At 40.7% G+C, this 20,910-nt stretch overlaps 1 protein-coding gene across 1 annotated transcript in view; it reads right to left on the bottom strand.

The window, feature by feature from the left end:
• LARP4B (La ribonucleoprotein 4B) overlaps window positions 1-20,910 on the bottom strand; it is a 59,196-nt gene that overhangs the window by 38,126 nt on the left and 160 nt on the right. Inside the window, exon 2 of the mRNA XM_079915146.1 lies at window positions 20,232-20,291. Within this exon, the coding sequence (XP_079771272.1) occupies window positions 20,232-20,291 (60 nt within the window). The remainder of the gene's footprint in view (window positions 1-20,231; window positions 20,292-20,910) is intronic.

Raw genomic sequence — 20,910 nt, 5'->3', positions numbered from 1 at the left:
TAGACCCAGTCTCGTTCTACCACACAACACACGTCAAGTTTCCCACCCACGGAACATACTCCCCTGACCTCATGGACATGCTATACATTCTCTAAATTCCCAACACCAACCCACACTGGTCTTTTCCATTTTTAGCACCATCTTCAGTTGGCTACACTGCATCACCGACACACATTTTTTAGCTCACTAACACACACACACACACACACACACGGTCCTGGGAGCACCCTGCCTGCAAGCAGCATCCCAGGGCCGCGTGCTCCTCCCCCTCTGCTCGCACCGCAAGGACATGTCCTGTCCTCTCTGCGGCCCGAGGGTTCCCGGACATCCACCCTGGGCACACTTCACGGCTGACACCTGGCAGTCCTGAGCTCAGCATGGAGCTGCCTGAGAAACATGCAGAAGGAATGAATGTTTAATAACGTAATAACAGAAAATTCTACTTTCCACTATTTGACAACTTGTGCAGGTTTTATGCCACAGCTGAATGGAACCATATCTGTACACAATTTACTACTTCTAAAGCAGTAAATCAAGTATTAGGGATTTACCAGTTTTGAGCAGTTAACAAGTATTCAAGAGGTACTCTGAGGTGTGACATCGGATGCAAGAACAGAGACATGATTAAGGGGGAACAACATGACAGCTAGCACGAGGGCCTGCTGGGTGACAGGCGCACACCACGCACATACCTGCGTTTAATCCTAACACCCTAGGAGGCAGTGGTCATCACACCCCATTCCACAAGGAAGAAAACCAAGGCAGAGAAAGGTTAAGTAACTTGCCAACAAAAATTATGGTAATTAGAAAACTGTATTCTAATATCAGGAAAAACAAAACATTTATCAAGAGTTCATTAACTTCATGTAACTCACATGAGAAACAACTTGTACTAAAAATATTTCTTTAAAAATGCAGCTACTCTCTTGCAGTCACAGGGACCTCCAACTGATTATCAACAACTCAAGTTTCATCTGCACAGCTTCCTAAGTCTTATTTTTCCACTGAAAAATCATGGCTAAGCAATGGTTATTAGAACCAGCGGTGAGCTGACCTTAAAGGCTACATGCTGAAGCCATCCTATACAAATGACCAATGTTACTCTTTGAAGAGTACAGTATCCCCAAATTCTTGACACTCCAAAGAAACTTTCTAAGCCTCTAAATGCTACGCTCCATTAACAAAAATAAATAACCTACCAACTCAGAAACTTACATTTTCTGGCCAGGAAACAGAATGGTCCCACTGACAAGTAACTGAGTAGGAACTAGAGTAACTAACACCAGAGGAAGGGAAAGGCACATGGAGAACATAAAATAGGTGAGATAATGGAGGAAAAGAAGCACTCGTTTTCTATTTTAAGTTAGCATGGACTACTCCTGGATTTGCCACTAAGTTTAGTAAGGTTTTACAGTCATGACATCTGTAACTCTGGCTTTTTATTTGTAAAATGGAATAACAGTGGCTACTTAAGACTAGTTTAAAAAGATGTCTGTACAAGCACTTTGAGAACTGGAGTTCTGAACAAAGAGCACTCTCGTTAAATGTAGTCTGTCAAATTAGAATACTGTTGGGCACATCTCACAATTGAAAAGCTAATTCAGAACAGTGCACACGTACCTCACCCACGTGTGTAAGAGCAAGACCCATGGGCACTCTACCTGAGGTACAGGCACGGACTCTCGCAGCCAGGTGTCAACCACATCCACTGATGGAAATGATTAGGTAGCGTTTTGCCTCCATAACTACTTAAGGAACAAAACTGATTAACTTGAATGGAACTGTTTCTGGTAAAACTCCCAAATGTGGGCATGGAAAGGAAAGAAAGGAGGTTAATGGATAAATTATAGGATTTAATTTCTACTTGTTTATTTCCATATAATAGGCATAACACTGGAGCCACATCTATCTCCTTACTATTACCATTTTTCTTGCCTAATGCAACAAAAATCACTAAAAATAAACTACTGATTGAATGAGATTTTGCTATTACAAGTATGCAGGTCCAAAGGACAGCTTTAAGAGCAAGACTAACTTCCTGTTTGTTGAATGTTTCACTTATTACAGAAATTCTAGGAAGATGCTCAAACTAGCTGCCCGTTGCAGGATCATTTGCGAAGGTTCTCCCAAACCAGTGGGGCCTGAGCACTGAGGTCCAAAAAGCTCTGCAGGTGCTTCTGACTAAAAGAAGACAGAACCAAGATTTTGGAGCCAGTTAAAAGCATCAAGTTCTACCTCCCTTAGATGGTTACCATACAAAAACAGTGGAAAGCACAGATTTTAATGCCTCTACATTCTGCAAGTGTAAACTTCTTAGAAGTGACTTTAAACACCCAATGGGCCAAAAGTTTGTTCCGCTCCAACGAGGGGCTGGTGGTGAGGACAGGATGGATGAAGACTGAGGGGAGCAGCCTCTGGGGGCACATGCATCTGATGACCAGCATGCAGGGGTTAGTGCTAACGAGAGTTGACACGTAGATTCTGGCTTAAATATACTAACCAGTGAACCAAATTCACGTTCTTCAGTTTGGAAATGGTTAAATTGATGTTATACTAACTTATAGCTTTACAATAACATTCAAACGACTGCCAATTGTTTAGAATAAATCTTTGTTAATCTGAGTTAAAAGCAATCAAAATGAAAGATTAACACATCACTGCACAATAATAAGAACTGGTACAGCATACTTACTAACTGTCCACCTCTCTCTTGCCATCCCCAAATAACACCATCTTCTGCCACTGGTAGCTGATAAGGGGGCTTTTCCATCCAAAACAAAGAGATCTCTAGGTCCTGTGGCTTACTGTGCAGGTCCTCACTAAATATCTGCTCTTCTAATGTGTCTTTCGCAGCTGTATTAGTCCACGGGCAGCCCACTTGATATCCACAACCGTCTGCCAGCCCTTCAGAAAACATCTGTCTTGCCAACTCTGCCATCGGGTAACAGGAAAGTTCATTCAAAAACTGGGAGTACAGTTCCTCTGGGAAGCTCTGCAAATCCCCCTTTGAGGGCTTTTCAGATATGAGTGGTAGAACAGTGTCCTTGCAACCTGGTACTGCTATTTCCTTGCTGTCACCTGGGATGACGGGAATCACCTGCGGACCATCGAGAGGAGCAGCTGAGTATCCGTCCACTTCGGCAGGGTCAACACCAGCCAAGCAGGAGCACCCCGCACGAGCGCCCCCTAACTCCATTCTTCCAAAGATCACCTTTGAACTTCCCACCAAACCCACTTCCCTATGTAACCCAGGTCCCTGCACAGTGGGCCTGGCACCCCTTTGTCTGAAACGGCATGCATGTCTACTTGTCCCGCGCAGACCCACACAGCTGATGATGCCGGGACCACTGCCGCTTTCCTTCAGACAAAGCATCTCCTCCTCTTCTCCACCGAGCAGCTCTGGTTTTCCCACCCCCAATGCACGTCCACCGGAGGCATAAAAAACTTCTTCAGCTGACTCGGAGAAAACCTGCTTCAGTTGCGGGCTCCCACCATTGTCCACAGAGTTCATCTGCACTACTTCTGACTCCCGCGCACCTGGACTCGAACTCTGGTTTAAAGCTGGCACAAGGCTAAGATCTTCATATCTGTCGTCATTCACTCTACAAGTTTCATCATTTTTTTCTACTTGATTTGTTTCAAAGTCAGGGTTTTTTGCTACACTAGAACTAACACAAGCCAGCACATCCTGACTGTGCACCACCTTGCATTTTTGTGCATTTGTTTCCCAGTCAAAGGCTGTTTTAGGGTCTGACTGGACACTTCCTATGTCAATTTTACTGGTTTCTCTGTGATTGGCTCTCAATGATTCTTGTTCAGCACTTTCTAGTCTGTGAGGGTGACTCCCTGAGCTCTTCACACACGTTTCATCCTCTGTTTCACATTCCTCTTCAGCGCAGGTGGAAATACATGCAGAGGAAATGAAGTCACTCTTGAGCCACCTGGAGCCACAGAGAGACTCGCCGTTTCGGGGCACTTCCTGTGAGTTTCGGAACACTCCCTCCACGTCTGCTGCCTGCACTGCACACGTTACATCACTGATCTGGGCCTTGCTGGCCCTAATGTCTGCACTCAGATGTACCTGACAGGCAGCTCTCCATTCAAAAGCCCTCGAACCACAACCCTCATCTTCAAAAATGCTAATTTCATCCTCATGTTGATAAGATGAACTATTTTGAGACTGCAAAGACAATTCTGCTTTGTTTGCAAGCTGGCTGCTTCCCACTTCCAAGCTGTAGTCACCCTGGTGCTGCTCCTCAAGCATCACTGGCCCCAGGAGGAACTCAGTGCCTGGATCATCACATCTGTTAGGGGCTGATTCTTGGATATTTGCATGAATAGGAAGACACTCATTTCCAAAGCTCAGTGAAGTGATACATCTTTCTGAACTTAAATTGATTCTATCTAGACTTATGGAAAGGAGACTGTCTGATCTGCTAACGTCTAAACTGGAACAATCATTGTCTTTTAGTGGTTTTATAGAGTTATTTTCTCCTTCCTTTTCAGAGTTTAAACTCTGATGTACAGTAGCTGTTATAGCACCAGAATCACCGTTTCTTTCAACGTTTGAAGTGCCATTAATTAAATTAACATGTGAATCAGCCACCTGACCTCCCGGTCCTGAACTGCAGTGCTCTCTCCCTTCTGGAACAGTGCACACACACAGTAGCGAGTCAATGTCTGTGCTGATATTTAATGTGGGGAGTGTGCCAACATTACATAATACACTCCTTTCTGTGTAATCTTCAGGAAACCTGGTGGAAGTCTTTGCCTGCAGGTCACCGATGTTTACTTTACAGGGTGGGTCACCATCACTCAAAAGTTCAGAACTAGGTTCAGTTTTCTCGTTAAAAGCTTCCTTCCTTTCCCCTGGGAGTGGCCTGCCCTGCAGGGATGGCTCTGCCCGAGGTGCCTCTGACTCCCCTGGCCCTTGGGCAGCATTGTCTGGTGGCCAGGCCCCTCCGCAGACCCCCTTGGAGGTGACAGCTGGACGACTCTCTGGAGCCGCAGCTGTTCCATGCACATGAGCACACAGCTCATCTCCAACGTCCGGGCCGTCAGGGTCAATAACACAAATACTGTAAAACCCGCTCTCTCGTGAATTCCTACATCGTTTGTGGTCACCACAAATAGGATCTCCACCCTCCCTCTCCCCACGATTCAAACCTGCAGAGTTAGCAGCGCTGCCAATCTGAACAGTTACCGCTACCTCATTCTCTACTGCAGAGCTTTCCCAGGTGGTTGGGTGACAGCAGGGAGGGTGACTGCCAAGGCCCCGGTGGGAGGGCACCCGGGCACGTGAGCGGGGTCCCTCGCCCTCAGGGAGGCCCCCGCTCAGAGGGGCGCAGGCACCTTCACCACCCCACCCGACAGCAGAGACGTCGGGGTTCTTGTCAGCCTCACCCACACTTTCAGACCCAGTTAAGAACCCAGATGTGGGAGAGGAGACCGAGTTAAGTGGCTGCCCTGGCATTGTACCCTGTCTGTGCACCGGCCTCACAAAAACCCCGGCCCACACACCGGCCCTGCGTCCCACTCCATGAAGTTCCTCACCTCCAAAGGTACCGAATAAGGAAGATAAAGTTTTACTTATCTTGTTCTCTGGTTCCTTCTCCTCCACAGATTTTTCTAACAGGCCAGTTTTTTCACTGTCATTGTCACTACTTAATTCTTTGCTGAAGCAACAACCCATGTTCGAAAGTTCAAAAGCTCACATAAAAATGCTTGTCGCTTTCTGAGCCTCCGCAAGTGCATCTCCCACTAACTTTCTATAGTTTCTGATGAGAAGCCGACACCCAGATCCCAAAAATAACCCTCGCACAGCAGTCACATGTCCCTGCCACTCAAGTCCAAAATCCTAATCACAACAGACCCTGTCCAACAGCCATTCTATTCCACACATTAAAACCCAAATGGCACACGGAATCCAAAGACTGAGAACACAGCAAAAAGATTTTCGTATTATTTTTCTTATTCTCATAAACTCAATAAAAAAATAACTAAAATTATTATCCCAGACAGAAGAAGGAATTTCAGACTTTTGCTTTTTCTACAGTGTTTCAGCATTCTCTGAATTATATTTCATGGAATGGTGGCAACCAAAGGAGTTAACATGTATATTCCCCAAAGGGAAACAAGTGTAAAAATTTGTTTTTTAAAATTCTTAGGTACTTATAGTTGAATCTAATTTTCTGCCTTAAAGAAATAAAGTCTGTGAGTGTTTGGGAATGATCGTGCTAGGCAAGAAACTGGAATGGTGTCTGTTAGAGATGCATGTTGAAATGTTTACGGCAAATGGCACGCTGTTAAATCACACCTGGCCTGAAAATAAATAAGTAAATACATACAGACATAACACTTTTTAAAACTGTGTGTGCAGAGGGGAGGAAAAAACAAAATAAAAGCAAAATGTGAGGGTGGGAACTGTTCAAGTCAGAATGGGCACACTGAGGTTCATTTTATTACTCTACTTCTACAGATGTCTGAAAGTTCTAGTTAAGAAAACAGAAAGAGCAAGAGAAAAAGAGAAAGAAAGAAAATCTGCACCTGCCAATCCAATACAGGAATCCCCTTGAAAGCTCCCAAACGAAGCCCTTCTTCGAGCAGTAGGAGCACCGCCACCCTGCACCCTGTGGTCCAGGACCGCTGACACATACAATGGGTCCGAACCTTCTTCAACATCTGTAAGCTTTGTTCTCAGTATAAGAGATTCTTTTTCTTATTATGATTCAGATATGCTACTCTGAAAACAAAATAATTCTGTTAACTCCTCTGCAAGGAGATTTTTCTACTTTAATCTACAAGTTATGGCTGGTGTACTACTAACATTTTACAAAATGCTGATATCTTTTATTTTTTAAAATAAATTTATTTATTTTATTTATTTATTTTTGGCTATGTTGGGGTCTTCGTTGCTGTGTGTGGGCTTTCTCTAGTTGCGCCGAGCGGGGGCCACTCTTCATTGCGGTGTGCAGGTTTCTCACTGTGGTGGCTTTTTTTATTGCGGAGCATGGGCTCTAGGTGCAGGGGCCTCAGCAGCTGTGGCTCATGGGCTCTTAAGAGCGCAAGCTCAGTAGCTGTGGCGCACGGGCTGAGTTGCTCCGTGGCACGTGGGATCCTCCTGGACCAGGGCTCGAACCCGTGTCCCCTGCATTGGCAGGCAGATTCCCAACCACCGCGCCACCAGGGAAGTCCCAATGCTGATATCTTTGACGAAAAAAGTTTAGGAGTTCTACTTAAACATGAAGATAACAGGGACACTTCTAAATGTACATAAACTCAAGGACTGAAACCACAGCAGATGATGGTGATGATGATGATGATGATAATGGTAGCACTTATGTGCTATAAGAATCTAAGCACACAAATATTTTCATTTTGTCACACATTTATTTGAATTCACACTCCCAACAACCTGGGGTAGATGTATTAACTCCATTCTACCGATAAAGAGGTCTGTCTCTATCACTATAGAGTTAAATATCCCTACAAAAAATGGATTCTTCACCCAGGAAGACACAAACCCTTCATATCTGTGACATGGAGTTAAATGGAGCAGGAGTTACAGGGGCAAATTCATAAGCTTATCTGCCTAGGTATGTGCCGGTTAGCTTTTACCATGTGTGTAAGCTTTGGCAAATTATTTAGTCTCTTTTTCTCAGTCTTCTCACTTGTAAAATGAGTTGTCGTGATGCTATTAAGTAAAATACTTAGAATCAAACCCCAACATCACTTCAAACTCCTCATAATCTGACCCCAGCCCACCTCTATAATTGCCTCTCATTCAAAGATGCCATCCCCCTCAGCTCCTCTATTTCATCTAAAAAAAACCCAACTGGGAACTCCCTGGTGGTCCAATGGTTAGGACTCGGTGCTTTCACTGCTGAGGGCCTGGGTTCAATCCCTGGTTGGGGAACTAAGATATGTTAGTTTGGCAAGCCTCGCAGCACAGCCAAAAAATAAAATAAAATATAAATAAATAAATTTAAAAACCCCAACTGAATAACCCTGGCATATCCTATCTTTGCTCAAACTGTTTATCAGGTCTCCTCCCCCCAATTTCCAGATCGCACCATCCTTTATAAGGCCACCCCTCTCAATTTTGCAAAACGACTCTCTCCTATCCCCACACACTGCCCCGTTCTTCAAGCCCCTGGGAAAGCATCCTAATAGCAAGTCAGTGTCTGCACCATCGACTCAAAGTGGGGGAATCTACAGGCTCTCTAAAAGAATTAAAGGATGCAGGGCTTCCCTGGTGGCGCAGTGGTTGAGAGTCCGCCTGCCGATGCAGGAGACGCAGGTTCGTGCCCCGGTCCGGGAAGATCCCACATGCCGTGGAGCGGCTGGGCCCGTGAGCCATGGCCGCTGAGCCTGTGCGTCCGGAGCCTGTGTTCCGCAACGGGAGAGGCCACAGCAGTGAGGCCCGCGTACCACAAAAAAAAAAAAAAAAAAAAAAAAAAAAGATGCAAATACAAAATTTTAAAGATATGTCCATGTTTGCATGTAGGTTTAAGAGTGCAGTGGTGCTATGTGACAACACCTAAATTAACCTAATTTACTGAGAAAAGAACTGGATCTAAAACGTCATAAATTCATTCAAGCCCAGTGAAGGCCAGGTGACACCAAGGTGCACCAAAGAAACGAATCAACAAAAGCAGTAAGAAGTTATTCACTCGAAATTCTGCAGTTTAGGTTGTGGTAAACTCAAAGAAATTGTGGGTAAACTAGTACCACAAGTACTTGGTGAAACAGCTTTTAGTTTCAGCAAAACATCACCTGCCAGACGAAATGAATGTCATTAATTTGCATTTTATAGGTTTGAACAATCAAGCTTTATATTTGTATAAGAATTCTTATTACATGCAATAAGAATTTATCAGTAGTTCTATGTTATTAAAAAGACAATTTAAATCAATGACAACCTGGAAAAAGTTCTCACATAAAAGGTTATGAGAAAATGTGGGGAAGGGGAGTAAGAAAATACAGATCTTTTAGAATGTGTTTGAGCTTATATGACGACCAGTCTAAAGCAAGTAGATACAGTTATGCGTTAACATACTTGAAAACCAGGGTAACCACAAATCAGAAACATAAAACAGATTCACAAAAACCAAAAAGAAAGGAACTCGAGCATAATACAAAAGAAAACCAACAAATCACAAAAGGAAAAAGAAGAAATACAAAATTAACTGGAAAACAAGATTTAAAGTGGCAATAAATACATACTAATCAATGATTACTTTAAATGTCAATGGACTAAATGTTCCAATCAAAAGACAGAGTGGCAGGGCTTCCCTGGTGGCACAGTGGTTGAGAGTCTGCCTGCCGATGCAAGGGACGCGGGTTCGTGCCCCAGTCCGGGAAGATCCCACATGCCGCGGAATGGCTGGGCCCGTGAGCCATGGCCGCTGAGCCTGCGCGTCTGGAGCCTGTGCTCTGCAACAGGAGAGGCCACAACAGTGAGAGGCCCGCGTACCACAAAAAAAATAAATAAAGACAGAGTGGCAGATTGAATAATAAAATAAGGACCTATAATATGCTGCCTACAGATCACTTTAGGGCAAAAGTCACATATGGACTGGAAGTGAGGAGACAGAAAAAGTCATTTCATGCAAATGGAAATGACAAGAAAGTGGGGGTAGCAATACTCATATCACACAAAATAGACTTTAAAACAAAAGCCATAAAGAAGGACAAAGCCGGACACTATATAATGATAAAACCATCAACAGAAGGAGTGGATATATGCACCCAACATAGGAGCACCTAAATACATAAAACAAATACAACAGACATAAAGGGAAAATTCGATGGGAATATAATAAAAGTAGACTTTAACACTCCACTGACATCAATGGATAGATCTTCTAGATAGAAGATAAATAAGGCAATGAAGATTCTGAATGACACATCAGAATAGTTAGATTTAGTTGATATTTCCAGGACACTGCATACAAAAAAACCCCAGAATACACATTCTTTTTAAGTATGCATAGAACATTCTCTAGGGTACAAAACAAACCTCAACAAATTTAACAGTATAAAAATTACTTCAAGCATCTTTGCTGATCACAACAGCATGAAACTAGAAATTCACCACAGAAAGAGAAACAAGAAAAAAAACGATTACAGGGAGACTAAACAACATGCTACTAAGAAACCAATGGGTCAACAATGAAATCAAAGAGAAAATTTAAAACATACCTCGAGACAAATGACAATGAAAACACAACCGTACAAAATCTATGGGATGCAGAAAAAGCAGTTCTAAGAGGGAAGTTCATAGCGATACAGGACTTCCTCAAAAAAAAAACAAGAAAAATCTCAAATAAACAACCTAACCTACCACCTAAAGAATCAGAAAAAGAACAAGTGGAACCTAGTGCTGGCAGGAGGGAGGAAATAATAAAGATCAGAAAGGAAATAAATAGAGAGTAAGAAGAAAAAAAACAGAAAAAAAATCAATAAAACCAAGAGCTGGTTTGTTGGGGGTTTTTTTGTGGTACGTGGGCCCCTCACTGCTACGGCCTCTCCTGCTGTGGAGCACAGGCTCCGGACGTGCAGGCCCAGTGGCCACGGCCCCCGGGCCCAGCCGCTCCGCGGCATGTGGGATCCTCCTGGACCAGGGCACGAACCCGTGTCCCCTGCATCAGCAGGCTGACTCTCAACCACTGCGCCACCAGGGAAGCCCAGAGCTGGTTTTTTGATAGGTTAAACAAAAGCAACAAACCTCTGGCCAAGCTCACCAAGAAGAAAAGAGAAGGGATCCAAATAAACAAAATAAGAACTGAAAGAGGAGAAACAACAACCAACACCACAGATTTTTACGGTATTTTAACAAAATACCATAAAAAATATTATGAACAGTTATACGCCAACAAAATGGACAACTCAGAAGAAATGGACAAGTTTCTAGAAACATACAGCCCACCAAAACTGAATCAAGAAGAAACATAATTTGAACAGACCAATCACTAGATGTGAAACAGAATCTGTAATTAAAAAAAAATTCCCTGCAAACAAAAGTCCAGGACTGGATGGCTTCTCTGGGGAATTCTACCAAACGTACAAAGAAGAACTTATACCTAACTTCTCAAACTCTTCCAAAAGACTGAAAAGAAGGAAACACTCCCAAAGTCATTTTATGAAGCCACCATCACCCTGATAATAGAACCATACCAAAAAAAGAAAATTACAGGCCAACATCTTTCATAAATAAAGATGCAAAAATCCTCAACAAAATATTAGCAAACCAAATAAAACAGCACATAAAAAGGATTACACACCATGATCAAGTTGAATTCATTCCAAGGTCACATGAATGGTTCAACACATACAAATCAATCAATGTGATATACCACATCAACAAAAGACAAAAAACACATGATCATCTCAATAGGTACAGGAAAAGCATTTGATAAAATTCAACATCCACTCGGGATAAAAACTCTTCCCAAAGTGGGTACAGAAGGAACATATCTCAACATAATAAAAGTCACATGACAAACCCATAGCCAACATAACACTAAACAATGAAAAGCTGAAAGCGGGACTTCCCTTGTGGCACAGTGGTTAGGAATCCACCTGCCAATGCAGGGGACATGGGTTTGAGCCCTGGTCTGGGAAGATCCCACATGCTGCAGAGCAACTAAGCCTGTGCGCAACTACTGAGCCTGCACTCTACAGAGCCCACGAGGCACAACTACTGAGCCCACGTGCCTAGAGCCCATGCTCCACAACAAGAGAAGCCATGGCAATGAGAAGCCCGTGAACCGTAACGAAGAGTGGCCCCAGCTCACAACTAGAGAAAGCCCACGTAGCAATGAAGACCCAGCACAGCCAAAAATAAATAATTTTTTTTAAAAAAGAAAGAAAAGCTGAAAGCCTTCCCATTAAATTCTCAAACAAGCCGAGGATGCCCACTATCACCACTTCTATTCAACATAGTATTGGAATTCCTCACCATAGCAATTAGACAAGAAAAATAAAAAGTATCCAGACCAGAAGGGAAGAGGTAAAGTTATCATTATATGCAGATGACATGATACTCTATATAGAAAACCCTAAAGACTCCACACAAAAACTATTAGAAGTGATCAATGAACTGAGCAAGGTAACAGGATACAAGATTAATATGCAGAGATCTGTTGCACTTCTTTACACTAACAATGAAATATCAGAAACAGAAAGTAAAAAAGCAATCTCATTTAAAACTGCATACAAAAAATAAAGAAAAAAGAAAAAGAAAAAAACCTAGGAATAAACCTAAACAAGGAGGTGAAAGATTTATGCACTGAGACCTATAAAACACTGATAAAGGAAATCAAAAATGATTCGAGGAAATGGAAAGATATGCCATGCTCTTGGATTGGAAGAATTAATACAGTTAAAATGGCCATACTAACCAAAGCAATCTACAGATTTAATGTGATCCCTATTGGATTACTCATGACATTTTTCACAGAACTAGAACAAATAATCCTAAAATCTATGTGGAACTATGAATAACCCAGAATTGCCAAAGCAATTCTGGAAAGTACAGAGGAAAAAGGAACAAAGTACAAAGCTGTAGGCATAACCCTTCCAGACTTCACACAATACTACAAAGCTACAGTAATCAAAACAGCATACTATTGGCACAAAAACAGACGTACAGATCAATGTAACAGAACAGAGAACCCAGAAATAAACCCACACACCTATGGACAATTAATGTTCAACAAAGGAGTCAGAATATACAGTGGAGAAAAGACAGTCTCTTCAGCAAGTAGTGTTGGGAAAGCTGGACAGCCACACCTAAATTAATGAAGGTAGAACACTCCCTCACACCATACACACAAAAAAACTCAAAACGGCTTAAAGACTTAAATGTAAAACATGACAACATAAAACTCCCAGAAGAGAGCATAAGCAAAATATTCTCTGACATCAATCATAACAGTTTTCTTAGGTTGGTCTCCCAAGGCAAAATAAATAAAAGCAAAAACAAACAAATGGGACCTAATGAAACTTAAAAGTTTTTGCACAGCAAAGGAAACCATAAACAAAACAAAAACACAACCTACAGACTGGGAGAAAATATTTGCAAATGATGCAACTGACAAGGGCTTAATTTCCAAAATACAGAAACAGCTCCTACACCTCAGTAACAAAAAAACAAACAGGCCAATCAAAAAATGGGCAGAAGATCTAAATAGACATTTCTCCAAAGAAGACATACAGATGGCCAACAGGAACATGCAAAACTACAATGAGGTATCACCTCACACCGGTCAAAATGGCCACCATCAAAAAGCCTACAAATAATAAATGCTGGAGAGGGGGTGGAGAAAAGGGAATGCTCCTACATTGTTGGTGGGAATGTAAATTGGAGCAACCACTGTGGAAAACAGTATGGAGGTTTCTCAAAAAACTAAAAATAGAGTTACCATATGATCCAGTAATCTCACTCCTGGGCATATAACTGGAAAAGATAAAAGCTCTAATTCGAAAAGACACACACACCCCAAGCGGCACTATTTACAACAGCCAAGATATGGAATCAACCTAAATATCTACTGACAGATGAATAATAAGAAGATGTGGTGTATATATATATATATATATATATATATATATATATATATATATATATATATATATATAAAAATATAATGGAATACTACCCAGCCACAAAAAAGAATGGAATAATGCCATGTGCAGCAACATGGATGGACCTAGAGATTACCATACGAAGTGAAGAAGTCAGAGAGAGACAAATATATCATTTATATGTGGGATCCAAAATATGATACAAATGAACTTATTTTACAAAACAGAAATAGACTCACAGACACAGAAAACAAACTTATGGTTACCAAAGGGGAAAGGTGGGGAGGGATAAATTGGGAGTATGGGATTAACAGATGCACATTGCCATATATCAAATAGATAAACAACAGGTTTTACTGTATAGCATAGGGAACTATATTCAATATCTCGTAATAAACTATAATGGAAAAGGATAGAAAGAAGAATATAGATATATACATACATATGTATAACTGAATCACTTTGCTATACATCTGAAACGAACACAATATTGTAAATCAACTGTACTTCAATAAAATAAATAAACATAAAAAATGAATTACGCAAGTGTAGGATTGAGAAAAGCAAAAAAAAAGGTTATGAGAGGTCAAGCAAACTGGTGAACTAGGAAGCTCCAGGCTCTCATTCCTTCACAGAAATATCATGAAAAAAACAGAAGTTTCTGAACACACTTGGTAGGAGCTCTGAAAAACAATCAACAGTTTACAGCAACTAAGCAAAGAAACAATCACGAAAAGGCTGTGCTCGACATGGCAGGAACGTTTTGTGGTGTGGTGTGACCTTGGTCTGGGGTGGCAGCAGCCCAGGTCCCAGATCCCCTCCAGGAGCCAGAGGGAGCAGGGTAAACCTTACTTGCAAATTAGTGTGTCCATCTGTTCTGTCTTAGCTGGAGGCTACCTAAAGGACTGACTTGCCTCTCCTATCTCACATAACTCAGAACACAAATGGGAAAAGTGGGGAATTCCCTGGCAGACCAGTGGTTAGGACTCAATGCTTTCACTGCTGGGGTCCAGCTTCGATCCCTGGTCAGGGAACTATGATCCTGCAAACTGCACAGTGCAGCCAAAAAAAAAAAAAAGGTGGGGGCAAAGTGTCAGGCACTGCTCATAAAAGCTATAAGGTGACTACAAACCCACACATGCCAGGGCAGAAGATGACATGCAGAGACATGCAAGAACCACCTAAAGCCCCTAGAAGAGGCTGGAGTGTAACTCCAGGAAATTAGGACACTCAAAAGCAGCCATGTATATGGGGAATTCAGAAAGCTACAACCAGGCAAGATGGGTGCTCAAAAACATCCTGAGAAGACCTTCAGCTTTCACTTCAGGCTGATCTCTAGTCTCCAAGGAAGTTGAGCTACTCAGTGAGGGACTGTCCCAGCACAAAGCCAGTCTACAAAGACTGGGAGAGGCAGCTCTACTCCCTCTCACTGGGGGGAGGGTTGGGGGGGTGGGGCAGGAGGGGGCCACCAGGCAGGGCAGTGCTGGACTGACTGTCTGCTTCAACTCACGACATTCAAGGAATCTCTGTGAAAATATCAGCTGAACACAAGCAAAAGGAACAGAGACATCACTGAATACACATGACAAGGAACGGTCTTTACAAAAATAGTTTGGAAAAGTCTCAAAACCATGAGACTACTATAGCCTTCAACAACAGTGACAACAAACAGCAAACCCTGGGTAAGAAGTGAATCTGACGTCCAAAGTTAACACATTACAAATGTAATCAAATGTCCAGTTTTCAACAACAACAAAATCACAAGGCACACAAAGAAACAGGAAAACACAGCTCATTCAAAGGAACAAAATCAACTGTCCCTGAGAAAATCAGACGTGGAACTTACTAGATGAAGACTTTAAACAATCATCTTAACTATGCTCAAAGAGCTAAGGAAAAGACATGAACAAGGAACTAAAGTTAATCAGGAAAACAAAATGTGAATGAAATGAGAATATCAACAAAGAGATAGGAACTGTAAAAAAGAACCAAACAAATATTTCAGAGCTGAGAAGTACAATAACTGAATTGAAAATTTCACTAGAGGGGCTCAATAGCAGACTTGGACAGGCAGAAGAAAGAATCAGCAAATTTGAAGACAGGACAATTAACATACACATTGTGGGAGTCCCAGGATGAGAAGAGAGGAAGGGTAAGAGAGAATATTTGAAGAAATAATGGCCAAAAATTTCCCAAATTTAATGAAATCCATGAATTTACAAATCTCCACAAACTTCAGGTAGGATAAACCCAGAGACCTATACCAAAACACATTACGATTAAACTGTCAAAAGACAAAGAAAGAAGCTTAAAAGCAGCAAGAGAAAAGTGACTCATCAAGTACAAGAGATCCTCAATAAGATTATCAACCAATTTATCATTAGAAACCTTAAAGGCTAGAAGGCAGCGAGATGAAGGAAAAGTGCTGAAAGAAAAAAACTGAGAATTCTTTATCCACCAAAACTGTCCTTCAAAAATGAAGGACAGGGGCTTCCCTGGTGGCACAGTGGTTGAGAGTCCGCCTGCCGATGCAGGGGACATGGGTTCGTGCCCCGGTCTGGGAGGATCCCACATGCCGCGGAGCGACTGGGCCCGTTAGCCGTGGCCGCTGAGCCTGTGCGTCCCGAGCCTGTGCGTCCCGAGCCTGTGCTCCGCAACGGGAGAGGCCACAACAGTGACAGGCCCGCGTACCGCAAAAAAAAAAAAAAAAAAATTAAGGGCATTCACTTCATTTTGGACATTCCCTGGAATGTTAAAAGAGGGACATTCCCTGGGAAAGGACATTAGCAGATAAACAAAAGCCAAAGAATTTAAAAGGCAAATGCATAAAAACAAGCATAAATCTATGGTATTGGGCACATAATAATAAGATATAATTTGTGACACCAGAAATGGGGGTGGGGAGTTAGAACTTTATAAGAGAAGAGTTTCTGCATGCTACTGAGGTTATTAAGTAGGCAACTTAAAATTTGATAGTTATAACTTCTGGATGTTATATGTAATCCCCATGGTACCACAAAGATATATATATGATATACACAAAGATAAGTTTTTAGGATGAATGACTAAATTATCAATTATGCCATGTTGATGTTAACAAAATTTCTTTTCAATTTAAATAAAGTATGACTTGCAGAGAACTATCAACGAGCTACATTACATAGTTCCTGCCCGAATGGGTCTTAAAACTCCCATGACAAAGCAAACACATTTGAAACATTTAAAAAATAACACAGAACATAATTTATTAAATAAATTTTAATCAAATATACATATAAGGAAGTAATACAGGTGACTATGAAAAAGATGAATCAGTGAAGCTAACAGTTATAACTGAGAATGCCCTTGAAGGACATAAAACTTCTAAGATGGGCAAAAATATTACAGAAGGAAAAAAAAGTATTAGAGTTGATTTTATTCTAAATGGCAGCTCAGTTACTTTTTAATTGTAATTTTTAATTTTAGGTAACTCAGTTACCTAATCCACATAAACAATAGTAGCTTTAATATTCTTTTCTGTGTAATAAAAACAATAAAAAAAATCTATTTGTTTATTCCAGATTTACATCTCAGGGCCTAACCTCTCTAATCAGGTCCAACTGGCACTGATGACCCAATTCACTGCTCACTTAAATTTATACCAGGTGGATTTTCCCTCCACAAACCTTTCCTTCTCCAGTTTCTCCCATCTCCAAATAAATGAAACCACCATCCATTAAATTGCTCAACTATCCTTGATTTACTTTTCCCTCACCCTAACCCCTAAATCCAATCCATAAATGGTGCCATTGAATCCACCTCCAGAGTAAATCTGAAATCCATTCATTCTTAGTCTAAGCCACCATCATTTCTCACCTTACTTAACAGCTTTTTAATTTGGTTTCCATACTTCTATACTTGGCTCACTACAATACATTCTATTAATATAATAAGGTCAAAATAATCTTCTTAAAATATAAGTCATGCTATTCCCCACCTAAAATCCTCTAGCTCTATCCCAAATTAATTTCAACCACTTAGAGCCAATGCAAATAGTTCCCAAATGGTTGACAAGAGTGAGGTTTTGTCTCTCGTATTACTTTCTACTTGTTGTTTCTCTTTCTAAAGGAAATAACAGATGCCAAAGAGGAAGTTCTCTTCTCGAGTTGGCTCTGAAGCCAGGTTGCCTAGGTTCAAATCCTGGACAGCTGAGCAATCTTGGGGAAATTACTTAAGCCTCTCTGGGTCTCAGTTTCCCCTAGCTAAGATCACTTTTTGGCTGATTGGCTAAACTTGTAAATAGTTACTACTCAATAAGGGTAGTATTTTATAGGGGGAAGGAGCAGGGAGCTGTATAATGAACAATTGGTATTACCAATGGATAAATGCAAACCTGCTCCTTAATTATCCAGACATTTATTTCGGGATCACTATGGCCATTCTCCTCCTACTTACACTGCATCCAACTTTGGGGGGAACACTAAACCTTAAAGAAAATGGTTCCTAAATTAGACTGCTAAGCACATTCACCTTCCAGTCATACAACTGCAGACCACTGAGGATCAGCACTCAGAGCCACCACACCAACTATGCTATCCACACACTTAGGTGCACCATGATAACGCTGGTTAGAAAAATGTTCAAAGCAATGCCATTTATAATAGCAGGAAAAAGAGAAACAAGTTAAGTAAATGTACCCAAAAACCCAACAGCTAAAGAAGTGACGGCAAATCAACATAAAGAAAATACTACAGGGCAAGTACAAGGGGATATACAGATGAAATCTGCTATGGGGGAAAACATGAGGTGAAATATATATATATTGATTACAACTTCATAAAAGTTGTAATGGATTTCTTTTATTTTCTATAAAATGCAAGTTTGTTTTAAAGTTTTAAAGAACATACATGTTGTGAGCCCAGACGGTCTCTTATGGTCCCTTCCAGCTCTAGTATTTAATGATCCTATGAAAACCTCAAGTGTGCAATACCTTGAAAAACTGATAAATAGTATACGCACGTTACAATATCAGGTGTCAGAGATGTGCTCTACCCAAGAGACTCCAGGGGTACTGGGTTGCAGGACTGGACCAAGAACTAGTCATATAATATTCTATTGTAGTACCTTGACCCTTTAAAATGACAAAGCATGTGTAGGCAGTACTAGTTGCAAATTATTTCGCCACAGAAATGAAATATTGAGTTCTGGCTAAAGTGTTACACTTCTTTTCCACATAGGTCTCTCTCAGTTATTTTCCACAAAGTAATTTTAAAAAGCAAGCAAAGAAACACCAAACCAAAACCCACCCATAGAATCCAAATATCTAGTTTTATGCCCTGAAATATGTTTTAAAGATGTTTGAATATTATATTGGACCGCAAATCAACCAAGAGGAAGAGGGAGATTTGATCTGAAAACAATTATTTTAATCCATCAATGATTTCTGTATAAGTCTTATATTTGGATTTTGAAGTACTTAAGATATTATAAAATTCACTTAAAAAATCAATGTAAAGTACAATATGCAAAAAACCCTACATACATAATAGAATAACAACAATGAAACAAAGTAGTTTGGAGCAGATCCCTCATTTTTTAAAATTCTGCCTTACTAAAAATAGATCAACAGGGACTTCCCTGGTGGCGCAGTGGTTAAGAATCTGCCTGCCAATGCAGGAGACACAGGTTTGAGCCCTGGTCTGGGAAGATTTCACATGCTGCGGAGCAACTAAGTCTGCACCACAACTACTGAGCCTGTGCTCTAGAGCCCGTGAGCCACAACTACTGAGCCCACGTGCCACAACTACTGAAGCCCACGTGCCTGGAGCCTGTGCTCCACAACAAGAGAAGCCACCGCAGTGAGAAGCCCGCTCACCGCAACAAAGAGTAGCCCCCGCTCGCCACAACTAGAGAAAGCCTGCGTGCAGCAATGAAGACCCAATGCAGCCAAAAATAAATAAATAAATAAATAAATAAATAAATTTATTATTATTTTTTTTAAAAGATCAACAATCCAATCCCCGCCTTTAGTTTCTACATGAGCTGCTTATATTTTCGGGGTGTAGATGAGGTTGACTATAAATTTAGTAAGATTACTCTTAAAAATTTACTTTTACTTTAAAAAAAAGACTTACTTTTAAAATTTTGTAGGATTTATGAGATCACTTAGAGGACTGCCAAGCTAAATGTGCCTGACTCCAAATGCACCTGACATACGCAAATGCAAACGGTGTAAAGCAGGATTTAAAAACCAGTGGATCTCTATTTCCTTATTCTTTCATTAATCACAGCTAAAATGTGAAATCAATTTTCTTACTAAAAGCTTACTATCACTTTTGTGCTTTAAGGAACACAGGCTATTAAAACATAAAGTTAATCATATACATACAATAGATGATCAGTGAACCATTAAAAACACTGTGAGGAATACATGAAATTAAATTAATACACATGGCACACTGCTGTCTGTAGAACTATACACATACACACACACACAAGCCAGAAAAGGATATACAGTACTGACATATAGTGTACCCAGGTGGTGGTTCCCCCCACTCTCTTTTTGGGGGACACTGACATTTTCTAATTTTTTTTATAATTAATGTTTGTTGTTAGGCAATATCTGTGAGCCTCAGCTGTGATTAATCTCTGAACTGAATTACCTGACTCAAAGCTGGGATGGAGCTTGTCTGAGAAGTGGTTTGAGATATGGGACCATTCATCTGTAAAATTGAAAACACCAAACACACCATCACAACAGTGTAAAGAAACATATTTTCAAACCATAGTAATTTAGTAAAACAAAACCCACTGAGAAAAGCAAATTTTTACATGACAAAGAAATTCAATGAGATATTCAAAATGATGTAGGAGTCTTGAAATTTAAAATATTTTGAAATTTTGACTGAACACCATTAAGTAAAATTCCTTGTAGTTTCCACAGGGAAAATTAAGAAAACCTACTTTTCCCAATGTCATTTAGAAACTTTAAATATTATTGCTTGACATGATAAAATCTTACAATAAACAAACGCACTCAAAATTAAAAACTTACATAATTCTAATTAACTCTTTAAATAAATACCACTACAATGACTATAATGTTATTAAACTATTTACAAATCACTGCATTTTTCTTGGTGATTTTAAATCCAAAGCTTTAAGTATTCAGAGCTATAAATGACATCTGTTTTCTCTCTCACTTTGAAACTGCTAATTTCCTCTACTAAGCAACCCCTAAATTTACTCAGAATATAACACCTATATTTCAGCATGAGATATGCTAGTGTTCCAAGTGTACTGTAGGATCTGTTATCAGAAGAGAAGAGAGGTACACCAGGC

Source organism: Stenella coeruleoalba, assembly GCF_951394435.1.
Source record: "Stenella coeruleoalba genome assembly, chromosome: 2".
Classification (NCBI taxonomy): Eukaryota; Metazoa; Chordata; class Mammalia; order Artiodactyla; family Delphinidae; genus Stenella; species Stenella coeruleoalba.
This window is presented reverse-complemented; position numbering and strand designations above follow the sequence as displayed.